The sequence below is a fragment of the Chenopodium quinoa genome, unplaced genomic scaffold (assembly GCF_001683475.1).
Source record: "Chenopodium quinoa cultivar QQ74 unplaced genomic scaffold, ASM168347v1, whole genome shotgun sequence".
NCBI classification, from domain to species: domain Eukaryota; kingdom Viridiplantae; phylum Streptophyta; class Magnoliopsida; order Caryophyllales; family Amaranthaceae; genus Chenopodium; species Chenopodium quinoa.
Window position 1 is genome coordinate 3,874,769 of NW_018742309.1, and position 16,845 is coordinate 3,891,613.

The window sequence follows — 16,845 nt, forward strand, 5'->3', positions numbered from 1 at the left end:
TATTTAGAAATCTGTCTATAAAAACCAGACCCAAAAAAACAATACATATCACAGCAGCAAGGAATGAAAGTTTAAACCAGGCCATTGACATATATTTTTTTTTCCTTCTTGCCTGCATGGAATTTCAACCAAGAATATGTACTCAAATCTGAGCATGACACCTAAGTCATACTAATGCACATTTATTGTAGGCTAAGAATGAACTTGGGCATAATCTCAGTACTTAAGCGATGAAATCTTTGAATTTAGCGATGCGATCCAGTGCCTGCTCAAATTCATCTTCTTGTAAAGCGATTGTGAAGCGGCAGTAACCTGGAATTCCAGTCCACGAACCACTATTGATGCATAAGCCAGTGGCTGCTAAAATGGCTTCTCGAATAGTAGAGTCTCCAAGTTCGGTCTTTTGACCATCATCATTTTCGAGTTTAACAAGCTTCCCAAGATAATCAGATGGCCTTGCCACCATGGAGACACCCCCTTGGGACGGAAGTACTTCCCATCCACAGTTCTGTAATGTCTGTGTAAATAAGAAAATGAAGATACAAGTAATTAGTCGTAGAAAATATATAGGAAGTATAAATTCTCAAAAGATTCTGTAGACAGCAAATTCATAGTGAATGCAGGGAAAAAGTTTGGGTAAATGTTTTCATTGAAGACTTAACCAACAAGGGTCAAGGAAACCAGATAAAACATACCTCATTATCCTATATCTCTATTTTTAAAATGATTAGCTACAAATTTTCATAACCATCCTCGAAAAAACCAGAACCATCAAGTAATTGTCACAGTCTTGTCAATCCAAATCATTAAGTCAAAACCCACCAATATTTTTGGGTTATCATACATAATGAACGGTCATCTTTTTAAATTTTCCCAGAATTCATACAAATATTCCGGCACAAAAAAACAATATACTTAAAAAAAATTTAAGATGAAACACTCATCTTTTCACACTTGTCAATGCATATTTTATTGAGACGAATCTAATAAGACCACACAAACGTGTAATTTTCCTTGAATATAAATCACCAACTAATATGAAGAGTGTATATATCAAAGTGCTGTATATTTTTACAAAAAAAGTATGACCATCTAGTGTAAAAAATATGCAGAAAAAACATATGCACATGCATCCTTCTCATTATTTTAAAACTAAATGTCCATATATTGTATCTCGAAGTGAACCATCTTTTTTTAATCCTGGAAAAAGTATCAAATGTGCATTTCTGACCCAGCTACCACATGTAGTCCATCAGCTGTGTAACTCTTGCCATATTTAAGCAAATAAAATGGATTGGAAAATTCCTTGGTAATAGGATGATTATTATCAAGAAAATGTATTCTATGCGGATTTCTATTAAAAAAAAGCCCCTCCACAAAGATTTAAAAACCAAAACTGTTTGCATTAGCCTTGATTGCTATATTACCTGGACTCTGATTCGGGTGTCGTGTCCGACATGGTGTGTCTGACACTCCAGATTTTAAAATTTTCATAAAGGCAAATATAAATTTGGGTGTGGTGTAGTGTCGAAGTGTCAAAGGATCCGACACACAACAATTGACGTACAGCAGGCTGTCAAAGTAACATAGCTTGACTGTAAACACGTTGACTACCAACCACTTGAAACAAATTAAACAGCCAAGGACAAGTATGTGAGGCAGTTGATTGATCCCATCATGATATAAAGCCTACAATTATTGATACAGTGTAGATTTAAGAGGAAATGAAGACAATTATTATAACTGAATCCAACAGACAAACACATCAGCAGTTAGCACAGTGCATCATCCAAGAAAAAGACTTTTAGAAGATTCAAGAGGTTATGAAGACAATTATTATTATTGAATGGATGCAGGATGGAAGTTATGAAGACAAAAACAAAACAATAGGTCTTGAGTTAATTACCTCCCTCAAGCGCTGCGACCTCTTTTTCAAAATCCCTTTGTGTTCTGCAACAGATTCAGAAAGGTTACCAGCTTCTTGCTCAGTCTGAGCTAACAACTTCTTCATAGCATATCTAGTGGTACTATGAGGTTTGGTTAGACCGGCAAAGCCATTAGTTGTTTCAGTAAGTAAAGATCGATCTACCGCAAGGAAAGCAAAGGTCAGCCCTCCAGCAAGCATCTCAAGCGATAAACTTCCAAGCAAAGACACACAAAAAGTTAAATCGTGAGAGGAATAGAACTTCGATAAAGTGGGCTCCAAGTTCCAGGCATCCCAGTTGTCGACATCATATTCTAGCCCTGAGAAAGAAGTATCTATCAGAACCCTTGCACCAAAATTAACACAGACTGATAGTATATCTTCCAGCTCCTCATTGCTGTAAAGCAACCCCGTTGGATTAATAGTAGGACCAGAAATATAAAGCCATGGCTTTTCAACTGACTCCAGCACCTCGGTCAGTACACTAGCAGTTAGTTTAAATCCAACATCCGCCTGTGTGGGAATGTTAACAATGTTTGCTTTCATAAACTTTGCAGCAGCTATGTAGTTCCCGTTACAACCAGCAGGAAAGCACAATGTGCCACTTTCTTGAATACAGCTAAGTAGCAGCTTGTTAAAAAGACCCAAAGAATAGTCAGAGTACAAGAATTCTGTGCTGTTGTTTGTTGGAAAACCATATCTGGTCTTAATAAATTGCCTGATGCCATTGATTACATCTGTCTCAGACTCTGAGAGATTCTGCCTAGCAAAACTTTCAAAAATAGCAGCCTTTACTGGTGAGGGCAATGACAGAAAGCTTTGATCTACGTCCATGTGAATCAAGGAAGACTTATTGTCATCTTCACTTATTGACAGCTCAGAATTGTTGAAGACTGAGACAGCAGAGCTTGCAAATGCAATCAATTTAGTGGTACTCTTCTTATCACATTCTCGCTGAAACAGATACATCAAACTTACATAATAAGTAAACACATCCAGTGAACCTACATCTTAGTATAGAATTATGTTAATTATGACAGGTCCAGCTTGACATAGCCAATAACATACAACCTCTGTTTATTATTAAATGCAATGTTTCATTTTACATTATTTACACACCTTACTTTGACCTTGTTTTTTTGGTAATTTATGATTTAAGAAAAAAATAGTCATGTGAGATCTTGTTAGATTCATCTCAATTTATACTCTCAAAATATCAATTAATCTATAATTTTTACTTATTGGTAATTGAAGAAATTTATGGTTGAATAACTTGAATTATGCATTGGCAAGGGTGTGAATAGAAGTGTTGCTTCTAAGAAAATTAAAGTATTGTTTTGTGGTGAGCCAGATATAAGGTCAAGAGGTTCTTCCTTACATAAAACTGGAAACTAGAAAAAGTAGCTTTCATTTTTCTGTTGTCAGTTTTCTAAATAACCATGATTTCCACAAGTCAGACTAACATTTGATTCTTTATACTTCCTCCGTTCTCCTAAAATTGCAACATGGGTTGGGGGGAACAAGGATTTCAAGAAGAGGAGAGAGATGGAGAGGAACATAGATATGGACTTATGTGATGAGGAGAGAGAAGGAAAGAAGACAAGTGCAAATAGGGAAATGTTGCAATATTAGTGAAACTTCCTAAAATGGTAATTGTTGCAAAATTTGTGGAATGGAGGAAGTATGACATATATCATAGAATTTTGAAAAACAAAATACCAAAAAACTGAAACCTACAATGCTACCGAAAGGGCCCTTAATGTCAAAAATTTAGTTTTAGGTTGAGGTGACCACAGGCTACAATGGTTTACTTGTCAGGCTGGGTCTAGTCAGTATTCATACAGGTTCAACCTCTTCAACTTATTTCAATAAAATGGTGGTGTGGTTTAGACTGGACTAAAAACATTTTGGACTTGAATGGGACTAAATGGCAAGAGTGACAAACCATAGCAGGTGGATGTCGATCAGCTAGCTGAAAGGAAAGCAGCTCGTTGAAAAGACAGCCGTAGTAGTTTTGACTAATCAATGAAGTATTTCCTTCAAGAAGTTCAACTGTTCTTGCCAGAGCCCGAAAAATGGATTCATCTTCTGAAATCACAAATGCTACCTCAAGATCTTTATAAACCTGGAGAAGTATTAAGTATGAGGTAATGGGTTCAAAAGAATTACTCAAATTCAAATGACAAAACAAAATATAAATATGAATATCTTATCCAATAAATTGATCTAGATAGGTTGGATTTGAAAATAATTGGTACCCAATCTGGCATTCCATATTGAGAGTAACAAATACCTGATTCTTCAGAAGACCACATACAATCGCAGCATGCGATGGAATAGAATTTCCTGCAAGATACTTTAGGACCCCGTTGGAACTCGGAAGGCTTGACAGCTCAAAGTGGTCAGATATGTCTAAGAAAAGACGCGAGCCAATTTCTCTAGTAACATTCAACAGATTCTCAAAGGCTGCACTAGTAACAGCCTCAAAACTAGCAATGCCAGTAACCACAACCTGAGGTTTCAGCTTCTTAATCAGCTCAACCATCAAATCAGACTGACGTGGAGCCTCTATAACTGTAACCATATCTGAAGCCTCACTACAATCTCTCTTCTGCAACATAGAAACAACATGGTTCAGAATTTGTCACAATTTTTTCAAGGAATTTCCAATATGCTGCTAGGAACTATTAATTTATCATTACATCAGACTGAGACACAAACAACTCAAACCAAACTACTTTAATCAAAACAAGACATATGAGCAAAGGAAATGATAGTGACACTTGTAAACATCACCGGTTAGTAAACTTTATTAAAAAAATATTTGTTAATGTTTCTTGTCTACTAATAAATTGAACTCTATTCACACCTAAATGCTGTATAGCCTGATGAAGCATAGAACATCAAAGTCAAAGATAACATCACAACACAAGGCCCACAATTACCCAAGAGAGAACACACACCCAAGGAAAGAAACCAAAGGAAAGCTTTAGTAAGGAACTTGAAAGACATGACTCAATTTCAAAATGTTCATGAAAAAAATATTGAAGAGCCATACAATTGGTCAGATCTGGCCATTTATTACATCACTAGCTCACCCTTGTGAACATTGTGTCTCACCTCACTCTGTTGATAACTGTCTCAATCATTCTGAAATTATATGAAGCAGCCATTGGAGAGTACAACTAGTTTGTATACTAGAAAATAAATAACAAGCGAGCCCTTTAACTATCCTCCTCATGAGTTACGCCTCTTTCCGGCTCCCCAGCACCCAAATAAAGAGGGACAAAGGAAACAAAGAACAGACACAATAATATACAAAAGCATTTGCAGACTATAATGCATATCAAATGTCACCAGAAGTGTCATCAGAAATAGGGTATACCTCAATTGCCAATGATGTCATCCATTGCCTAGGAAGGTCTCGGGTCAAATGCTCATCGACAATGGCAAGGTTTGGTGAGAACAATCGTAAAGCGTTCTCAATTGCTGCAGTCCTTGAAGGAAACACAACTACATTCTGAAAATTTAGAGGAAACAACACAATTAGCATCAGCAACCGAAATTCCAAAGGAAATTTAAACAACCCACAAGAAGACGAGAAAGTTCAAGGTAACTCCTGACTTCAACAATAATAGGAGGATAATGTACAATTGCTGCACAACTGAAGCTATTCTCTTAATTTACCTACTAGCAAAATGAAGCAACAAACATTATAAAATCCTTTTGATCAGAAATCCCATTCTAGAAAGATACAAGTCAATACGTTATTAGGTACATGAAACATTAGCTAAGGATTTACAGGAAAAAAAAAAAGGTACGGTATAAACAGATGCACCAAATCTATCCACTAGTACCTTGGAAGTAAGTGGAACATGATGGTATGTTTTGATAAACCCTGCTACAAGGTCTCGAAACCGTTTACTACCTGCTGGTGACTCAAAAGGAAGGTAGGAATGTTCTTTAAGAACACTTGCAAGATATGACAGGAATGGAATCTTTTCATCAGCCACAGCATCATCGTCAAAGGATAAATCCAAAGAATTATTGATTTCTTTAAAGCCATCTCTCAAAAAATCAAAAATAGTTTTAACCTGTCCCACAAAATTGCATGTGTCATACTTTCAAATATAATCATCATGCACGAAAAACAAGGGAAAAAGAGCTTCACCTGATTAGGTTGACGAAGTTGACAGCTGTAAACAGAAATAGAATGAGAGATACAACCACCGGCCTTCCCATATGCCCAAGCTGTTCGAGCACAAAGAGGTCGATCTCCTGTACGTCCCATGAAGAATTCAAAACGGTGTGGGCTATTTTTTTCAATCTCAACTAACGCTGAAATATCTGTGTCAGCAGCCTGTAACACACAGTTCGTCAAATCCACGGTTCAAGAAATTAAAATAAAATTTACAACAATTCAGTTTAACTAGCCTGAATAACTTTTGTTTGCCAGATCTTATTAACACGGAAGCCACGCCGTTCAAATAAACGTCTGCAAACAGCTTGTCCTGGACGGCCTCCCATATTAAAGATCATAATCCCAGTGGGTTTAATGACTGATATTCCCTCTTCAACTGCCCTAGCTATCAAACCTAAGCCAAATTGATCTTCAACAAAACCCTACATTCAGAAATCAGAACAGAAAAAAAAAAGAGAGAAAATTAAGTCAACATACCATCTGAAGAATCATTTTCCAAGTATTCAAAGGAAAAATAAATTGCATACCCTATCAGAAATCTGTTGAAAAATGTTGCAAGTAAAAGGAAAATAAATGAAAAATAAATGAAGATTCAAAAATGATTCTACTGAATGTCACCTGAAACCAACTATTTATTTGACATCATCACCATGGATTATAACTAGATAATTCTACAAAGTATGCAACCCTGAAGATCACCTTCAATTTGATTTAGTCGAATCAAACCTTTAGTCCAGACCCAGATCCTGTTGCCCCAGTGTATACTCATTTCTAAACAAAGAATGCAACAAATTGGGTAATGACACAGACTTTATCAATGGAGGAAAATGTATACATGGTTAAAACAGTATTTTCTGGTTATAATTTCTGAATTTGTTACAAAGATAAGTGGTTTGATAGGGGAGATTTTTTTTTTTTTTTTTAATACTTGAGGTCATAAGTTCTGATTTTGTTACATAAATCATTTTGGGACTAAGGCTTTGTTGTTGTTGTTTAGGGAAAGTATCTTGGAAAAAAAAAAAAAAAAAAAAAAAAAAAAAAAAAAAAAAAAAAAAAACTAGCACGTGTATATTTAATGCTGTGAGAGAGATTTTGGATAAGTGAAAATTTCCTTCAAAATTCTATCAACCATTATGGAGAAACTGTAACTTCACACAAAATTTTCTCTTTAGTTACAACTTTGTAAACGATCCATTCATATATTACCACTACAATTCACTATCACTTAAGTATCAGCATTTAGTGTTGAGTTATTTAGAGTATTGCATTGCTTGATGAAATAAACTACTGTACTTACACCTTTTGGAATAATGGTTATATGGCACCGTTTGGAATACACCTTTTCGAATAATGGTTATATGGCACCGTTTGGAATACACCTTTTGGAATAATGGCTATTCACTTTTTTGCATGCTGCATATATATATTCAACGTAAGGGTTGTGGGGGATCATCAGATTTTTATCTCTTCATTAAAAAGTCAATTTGCATGTGTTTGTCATTGTTCATCATCACAAAATAAATATACTAGTTTACATTGAATCACAATTATACTACACATAATTGTGATTGTTCTTCATTGAGTCTCCTAAGTGATTTCGTGATACCCAGGTTGTAGTTTAAGGGTCGAAATATTACTTTTGGGAAAGTGATTCCGTTCACGCCTCGAAGGTTATTATTGTTTAATTCCGATTTCTTCTTTGTGTCCCTTGTATTTTTAGTATTATCCCCAACAATCCAAAAGTAATATTCTTGCAAAGATGGCTACCGTTAAGGAATTGACATCAAATTTCCAGAAATTGGACAAGTTCGAGGGCGTGGGTTTTCGAAGATGGCAAAAGAAAATGCATTTTCTCTTGACTTCTCTTGGTGTGGCATATGTTCTCACTACCCCAAAGCCATTGGAAGAGGAAAATGAGACATTAGAAAATACTAGAAAGAGGAATAAGTGGGAGAATGATGACTAAATATGCCGTGGACACATTCTTAACGGTATGTCTGATGACTTGTTTGATGTTTATCAATTTTATGAATCTGCTAAACTTCTTTGGGATGATTTAGAATCTAAGTATATGGCCGAGGATGCATTTAGCAAAAATTTTCTTGTTAGTAATTTCAATAATATAAAATGGTTGATAGTAGGCCGGTTATGGAACAATTTCATGAAATTCAAAGAATTTTAGGGAGTTTTAAACAACATGACATAAGTATGGATGAGACTTTTGTTGTATCTTCTATTATTAATAAATTGCCACCTTCTTGGAAAGACTTTAGAAACACTTTAAAGCATAGGAAGGATGAAATAAATGTTGAAGATTTGGGTTCCATATTCGGATTGAAGAGGGAATCCGAATTCAAGATGGACAAAAGGATGAAAATCCTAGTTCTATCATTAATATGGTAGAGGAATCTAAGTCAAATGACAAGAAAAGAGGAAATGACTCAAACAATAATAAAGGCAAGAAGCCTAAGGGTGATAGTGATGGTAAAAAATCACGTACTTGTTGGGTTTGTGGAAAACCCGATCATTTTAAAAACGATTATACCATTTGGAAGAAAAAGATGAGCAAGAAAAGGACTCAAAGTGGGAAAGGCGAGTCAAGCCAATCTCAAGACAAGCAAGGTAACTCTTGTACACAAATTTCACTTAATTCATTTATGGATTATGTGTGTGATTTCTGAAATCCTATGTGTGCAGGATAATTGTTCATGGTACATCGATTCAGGAGCATCGAGGCATGTATGCAAGGATCGTTCATTGTTCAAGACCTTTTTGGAGGTTGATGATGGAGAAATCCTATACATGAGAAATGATTCCACATCAAGGGTGCTAGGCAAAGGACAAGTAGAACTAATTTTTAGTTCGGGCAAATCTCTTATTTTAAGAGATGTGTTGTATGCTCCCAAGCTTAGGAGAAATCTTGTATCCGGTGCTATCTTGAATCGATTAGGATTTAAAATGGTGTTTGAGTCGGATAAATTTATTTTGTCTAAAGGTGGTATATTTGTAGGATTTGGTTATTTGTATGATGGAATGTTTAAATTAAGTATTTGTAATAATGTTAGGGATAATGTGTATGTTGTAAGTAATAACTCTTCTCTATGGCATTTTAGACTTGGACATGTTAATTATAAGAAGCTTTACTTTATGTCTAAGCATGAATTAATTCCATCATTTGATCCAAGGATAGAGAAGTGTAGAACATGCATGCTAACAAAAATTACAAGGAAACCATTTCCTAACAATATAGAAAAGGGATATTTCATTGCTTGATTTAGTGCATAGTGATTTATGTGACTTTCACAACACTCCTTCCTTAGACAATAAGAATTATTTAGTAACTTTCATTGATGATTTTTCAAGATTTTGCTATGTATACTTATTGTTTTCTAAGGATGAAGCCCTTAACAAATTTAAAATCTACAAAAATGAAGTAGAGTTGCAAACAAATAAAAAGATTAAAAAGTTAAGAACCAATAAAGGAGGTGAATACTATAATCCAAGTTATTTCCAATCTATAGGATTAGTACATGAAACAACCGCGGCATATACACCACAACAAAATGGTGTAGCGGAAAGGAAGAATAGGACTTTACAAGAAATGGTTAATTCCATGTTATCTTATTCGGGTTTGAGTGATGGATTTTGGGGAGAAGCGGTTTTAACAACTTGTTACATTTTAAACCGAGTTCCTATGAAAAGGAACGAGGTTACCCCATATGAGCTATGGTACAAAAGGAAACCAAACTTGAGTCATCTCAAAGTTTGGGGTTGTAGGGAAATTTTAAAAGTGCCGGAACCTAAACGTAAAAAGTTAGGTGAAAGAGGAGTTGAATGCATTTTTATAGGATATGCGGAACATAGCAAATCCTATAGGTTTTATGTGATAGAACAAAATGACTTTTGGTCTGTTCATACCACCATAGAGTCAAGGGATGCATTGTTTGATGAAAATAGATATTCATCAATTCCTAGACCTAAGGATATTACTCCAAATACCAATGCTCAAGGTGATAGTCAAATTATATTTGATCAAGAGGAAGATGACCAAGCTCATTTAGAGGAGGCATCTTCATCATCATCTCCACCTAGGAGAAGTAAGAGGGCTAGGAAAGAGAAATCTTTTGGCCCACATTTTCATGTGTACTTGATTGAGGGATCAAGAAACAATGTTTTGACTCAATTTCCTTATATTTTTAATGTGGAAGATGATCGTTCAACATTTGATGAGGCTATGAAGTCTCATGATGCTCCATTTTGGAAGGAAGCAATTAATAATGAGATGGATTCCATCATGGGAAACAATACTTGGGTATTAGCTGATTTACCTCCTAAATGTAAACCAATAGGGTGCAAATGGATCTTCAAAAAGAAATTGAGGATTGATGGAACTGTTGAAAAATTCAAAGCCTGGTTAATGGCACAAGGTTTTACACAAAAGCCTGGTATTGATTATTTCAATACATATGCACCTGTTGCTAGAATCTCAACTATAAGGTTGTTGATAGCTCTTGCGGCTATCTATAATCTTGTGATCCATCAAATGGATGTCAAGACAGCGTTCTTGAATGGAAATCTAGAAGAAGAGGTTTACATGCAACAATCGGAAGGGTTTGTTGTGGAAGGCCAAGAGCGAAAAGTTTGCAAGTTGATTAAATCTTTGTATGGGCTTAAGCAAGCACCTAAGCAATGGCATCAAAAGTTTGATGAGGTTGTGTTGTCTAATGGATTCAAGTTGAATAATTCAGATAAGTGTATATATAGTAAATTTAATGACAACGGTGAAGGTGTCATAATTTGTCTATATGTAAATGACATGTTGATCTTTGGAACAAGTATGTCACAAGTTGAAATGACAAAGGAATTCCTTAGTTCAAAGTTTTCCATGAAAGACATGGGAGAGACGGATGTCATCTTGGGCATAAGAATAAAGGAGGAAAAAGGGAAGTTGATCTTGTCACAATCTCATTATATTGAGAAAGTGATCAAGAAGTTCAATGTAAGTGAAAATTCTCTTTCTCTATATTCAACGCCTATGGATCCTAGCGTAAAATTATTACCTAATGAAGGTAATGCAGTTTCACAACTAGAGTACGCAAGAGTAATAGGTTGTTTGATATATGCCATGACAAGTACTAGACCGGATATTGCTTATGCAGTTGTTCAACTAAGTAGATATACTAGTAATCCTAGTATGCTACATTGGCAAGCAGTTCGACGTTTGTTGAAATACTTTGAAGAAAACCATGGATTATGGTTTGTCTTATAGTGGATATCCCTAGAAGGATATTCGGATGCAAGTTGGATCTCTAATAAAGATCATTCCTCCACAAGTGGTTGGGTTTTCCTATATGGGGGAGGTGCTATCTCATGGGCATCAAAGAAGCAAACTTGCATTGCGGACTCCACAATGACATCGGAGTTCATTGCTTTGTATTTAGCCGGTAAAGAAGCTGAATGGTTGAAGGATCTCATGTTTGAGATACCTTTGTTGGCAAAACCAATGTCACCTATAGTGATACATTGTGATAATAATGCAACCTTGGCTAAGGCATATAGTCAAGTATATAATAGTAAGTCAAGGCACATTGGTGTAAGACATAGTTACATTCAAGGACTTATCAAAGATAGTATAATTACTATTGACTATGTTCGTACGAAGTTTAATCTCGCTGATTGCTTCACAAAAGCATTGGCAAGAGATGTTAATAAGAGGATGGCAATCGGTTTAGGATTGGAGCCCTAAATAATTCCAAATAAGGAAATCTTAACTTAACGCCCAATAAGACTTTGGGTCTTAAGTTCAATAAGATTAATTTCTTTATTGAGTGACTGGGAACTTGTATTCATCCTAGGTAAGTTCCAGTTTTACTGTGATGAAAAGAGGTTGTTTTTCTTAATAGATTTTTTGACATTGTGCTTTGTCACAGGAGCATGTTTATAAAAATCTACCTATATAAGTACAAGGTTTGGCCGCTTCAAGAAGTTATTAGGGCATAACTTTGATGTACTTATGAATAGATATGGACACATGGCCTTAACGTGTCAAGTATATAATGTATTCAGGTTATAAGATCTTATGTGTATAATATCTTCAAGTTTCTAATATGTATTGATATTGGTTCAAACGTTTAACGATCCCAATTGGATATTGATTCTTGGAATGTGTATTATACTAAGTGGAAGTTCAAGTCTTTGTACACTTTCATGTATGCATAAGATTGTTTTTGTGATGATGATGTATTGCATTGAGTCTAGTTTAATACTCGAAATGGGGGAGGATTGTTGAGTTATTTAGAGTATTGCATTGCTTGATGAAATAAACTGCTGAATTTACACCTTTTGGAATAATGGTTATATGGCACCGTTTGGAATACACCTTTTGGAATAATGGTTATATGGCACCGTTTGGAATACACCTTTTGGAACAATGGTTATATGGCACCGTTTGGAATACACCTTTTGGAATAATGGTTATTCACTTTTTTGCATGCTGCATATATATATTCAACGTAAGGGTTATGGGGAATCATCAAATTTTTATCTCTTCATTAAAAAGTCAATTTGCATGTGTTTGTCATTGTTCATCATCACAAAATAAATATACTAGTTTACATTGAATCATAAGTATACTACACATAATTGTGATTGTTCTTCGTTGTATCTCCTAAGTGATTTCGTGATACCCGGGTTGTAGTTTAAGGGTCGAAATATTACTTTTGGGAAAGTGATTCCGTTCACGCCTCGAAGGTTATTATTGTTTAATTCCGATTTCTTCTTTGTGTCCCTTGTATTTTTAGTATTATCCCCAACATTTAGCACATCACCACAGGGGGCGAATTCATTAATAATCAATGTGGATAACATATGTGTATACTTTGAACGAGGAACCAGTAAATATTATGATATCCCATGCAGGTTGACAAAAGAAGAAGAATATGCCCAGACTGTCCTGATTCCATAATTGAGTGTGCTGCAGCACTTTGTTTGACTCATTTGTCTAGCTTCTTTAGCACAAGCATGCATTAGAAAGTAAACCTACACAGCTTAAACCCCTAGGATGACATGGCAATATAATCATCAAAGTTTTCTAACCTGCAGTGCACAATAGTTGCTGAGCGAGTATAGGAACTCTTCGCTTGCATTTTCTGTAATCATCTTAGTCATTGCATCTGGATTAGGATTAAGGATCTGCAGGCCGATACCATCATTGAATCAAAATTTAATCATGAAAGCCAGAACCATATAATGTATAAATTGAGACACATTGATATTATTGGGAATTCAAGGCCAAAAAATCAGATTTTAATGCCACTTTACCTGTGGTATGCAGCCAACAATCCTTTCAAGCATTATGTTATGGTCCTTACAATAAGCTAGAAGGTCAGATTCATGAAATTCTACTCTATCCAATAGAGTCTTCTTCTCTCCATCATAAATAGGTTGACCATTCTCATCCAAAGCATTCAAGTATAGGTTAATCCATGAAACCTTTACAGCTCTGGGATTTATATCAAGGCCATACACCTGTTAACAATTGACTTAAGAACTCAGTTCAACTAATACAGATTAAAGGTAATGTGAATAATTTTTCCTTTAATCTATCAAAGCCATAAAATTGCTGAAATTCCAGAATTTTTTACATGAAGAAAACAATTTGTGTTCATTGGTAAAGATAGATTAATAAATGATGCTAGGAAAGTGTATTGAACCTTTGAAGGAGACCACTTTTCAGCAATAGCAATAGTTATCCATCCATTCCCACAACCAAGCTCAGCCACTATCTTGTCCTTATAGATGGATTCTGGATGCCTATTCAACCCTTCATAAAACGTGAAAGACCAATCTTCTGGCATAAAAATGCTAGGAATTACCAGCATTGTCAACTTTTTTCTCTGCGGGAAGCCTGAAAATCCACCATAAGTGGCTTAGTCAACAAAACAATGTTGAAGATCAAATGCACAAAAATGATGAACTCCAAGTCAAACATGATAAAATTGGTTGGCTAAAAATGCTGTGTACTGAAGGAACCAGTTTTAACAATCACTATTTATATCAGTTTTCATTCTATTTCTAAGGTAGTCTAGAGTTTCCAACTGCAAAAGAAAGCTGAAAATGTATTCCAACATTCTTACACCACAGTACTGCAGTTACTATAGAAAGTAATACAGTAATAATTGTCAGATGAATACATGACAGTCATATATATTATTGGTTCACATGAATAGACAGAAAACCTGAGATAGGAAGGAAATTATAAAGGAAGAAAAAAATACAAGAGAACCATAGGGTTTGTTTGTTTCAACTTATTTTATCTTATTTAAGAAATATAAGTTTAGACAAATAAGTTAGACATAATAAGTTCGGACAAAATAAGCTTTTTTTCAGAAATAAGTTAGACATAATAAGTTTAGACAAATAAGTTAGACATAAATAATTCAGACACAATTTCAGGTTCAGACAAATTAAATACAATGAAGTTCATACAAGTTGATACAAAATAATACAAGTTCAAAACTAAAACAACATAATATAAGTTCACAGATAATTCAGATAAAATAACATTTCAGTCAAATGAACCGAACAGAGCCTTAGTACGGAGTATAAGTTAGCTAGACCACTTCTCTTAGACATCAATGGAGCATTATATCTAGGCTTATCATTTCACACATCAGAAGTTCCAATTTGTCATGTCCCAATAGCACTCTATTTTAGTTCTTTATCTTAGTTATAATTATACATAGTACGAAGTTCAAACATCAATGTCAGATTCATTCCTGTTATCAATTGGCAATACATACAACAGTATTATAGCTTTCCTATGAAGTTGCTCAATATTGTTTTCTCATTCACTTAGTCCATCTCTATGGCCTTTGGCATTCTTAGAGGCTTAATTTATGAGTTTATGACCTTACTTTTCTGTCATCATACTCAGAATAATAATATTATACAGTAAACTATCATATTTAGAAACCTCAATTATATTACAAAAATTATAGGAAACATAACTTCAAAAAAAGTTCTCACACCTCACACAAAACACTTTAGCTTTTCAAGAAGAATATTTTGAAAAGCTATATGCAAATAATACTTTAGCGTAATTAATCCGCAAATGGTATGACATCATCCTTCCATTGTAACTTTGTAAGAATATAGCGATACGGAATCCAACTTTTTATGATTACACTAACAAAAGTATACTCTATACTCCGTATATTATTAACAGACTATAGTATATACATGAAAATATACATAAATCTATAATTTTTTTTTCTTTTCAGTAAAATTGAAGTGTCATTTCTTACTTCTATTTCACAAAATTGATCCGAATTTGTCCATGCATTAATTCAACCATCCATCCGTTTGTTCATTCAATCAATTTACTTAAATTATTTAACTGAATCAGCATCATATTGTTCTGAATTTCATTCGTATACTAATTCGATCCATGTAAAACATATTTGCAAATTTCCATAACATTTTCAGAGTGAAATTAATCAATCTATCCTAATAATTTAATAAAATTAATAAAAAAAATTCAGAATCATATAGTTCTCAGCATAAAATCAACAAAACTCACAATAAAAATTAAAAAAAAAAAAAAACCTGAAGAATGCTCCAATTGAATGTCATTGATTTTGAAATGATAAGTAGCGAAGCAATCATCAGAAGAAACAGCAGCAGAATCAAAATGCTTCTGAAGCTTAGACATAAAAATTCTAGCATCAACTCTAGTTTTAGGATTTTCAAGCTTTTCGAGGACTGATCGAAGAGCACTGTAAGCTGCATCACCAGATTGTTTGCATTTGCTCAAGAACTCCTCAACAGTTTCCATGGCTTTCTCTCTCTAAAATTGTTTGAGGTTTCTCTCTCTTTTGAATTTGTGAATTGTGATTACGCTTTTCCAGAATAACAGCACCTACCACCACTACCACCGTTTACTGGAACACTCCCAATGAAAGGGTACAGTGGAAAAAGTAAAAGCAGATATTTGTTTGTTTATAGTATTTTCGGATTTTGGGATACGGCCCGAATGTTTGTTTGGCTTTTTTTATTTTGCTAGTTTTGGGTCAATTTTTATATTATATGGTGTTTTTACATTTATTTAGGTGTTGATTATCAATATCATAATACTAAAAGCGAATTTGATATGACACTTGTCATGTTTTGATTAAAAAAATTTCCGCTACTTTTACTTTTTTTTTTTTGTTTATCAAATCTTCATGCATATTAATTGATATATCCTATAATATCTAATTTTCAATTTGTCAAGTAAATTCCAAGTATATTCTATATGCATTCAATGAAAATATTTTAACATATTTTTCATATATTTTATAATAGCTAGGTATTTTCTATAATAAACAACATATACTATGTATATAAGATAATATTAGTAGAATAATGTACTACTCTCATACAACGTATCATTCTACATCGTATTTTTTCATTTGAATGTATTTTTGCTCCAACCAAGATTAACATTTTAACTTTTATTACATTTTTGTTGAATTATTTATAATAATAATACTACAATTCAATAACTATAAATATACAATAAAAATTAAAAAAAAACTTTGATTATTAAATGTCACAAAAAATAAGTCACTCAAATTTGTACAAAACACTTGTGTAGGTCAAAGTATGCTATAAAATATTGTGCCGGTCAAAACATGCCAACAAAATAGGGACATGTAGAGTATATAAGTACATTGCACGG

At 34.1% G+C, this 16,845-nt stretch overlaps 1 protein-coding gene across 1 annotated transcript; it reads right to left on the minus strand.

The window, feature by feature from the left end:
* Positions 1-16,149, minus strand: LOC110688317 (methionine S-methyltransferase-like). The gene is made up of 12 exons (XM_021865053.1): positions 15,732-16,149; positions 13,838-14,031; positions 13,446-13,652; positions 13,221-13,316; positions 6,359-6,547; positions 6,096-6,284; positions 5,782-6,018; positions 5,310-5,444; positions 4,218-4,535; positions 3,870-4,049; positions 1,907-2,878; positions 1-517 (listed from the first exon to the last, which is right to left on the minus strand). Exons 1-12 carry the CDS (start codon positions 15,958-15,960, stop codon positions 224-226), a joined length of 3,240 nt encoding a protein of 1,079 aa, XP_021720745.1. The 5' UTR covers positions 15,961-16,149; the 3' UTR covers positions 1-223.
* Between the last annotated feature and the right edge of the window lie 696 nt (positions 16,150-16,845).

Bases quoted from the DNA above. Each gene is read 5' to 3' on its own strand.
- LOC110688317 (XM_021865053.1), bottom strand. From the start codon at position 15,960: ATGGAAACTGTTGAGGAGTTCTTGAGCAAATGCAAACAATCTGGTGAT. The intron at 14,032-15,731 runs GTTTTTTTTTTT...GTGGATTTTCAG, and splicing joins TCAATTGGAGCATTCTTCAG to GCTTCCCGCAGAGAAAAAAG. The intron at 5,445-5,781 runs GTACTAGTGGAT...CTAAATTTTCAG, and splicing joins ATGTTCCACTTACTTCCAAG to AATGTAGTTGTGTTTCCTTC.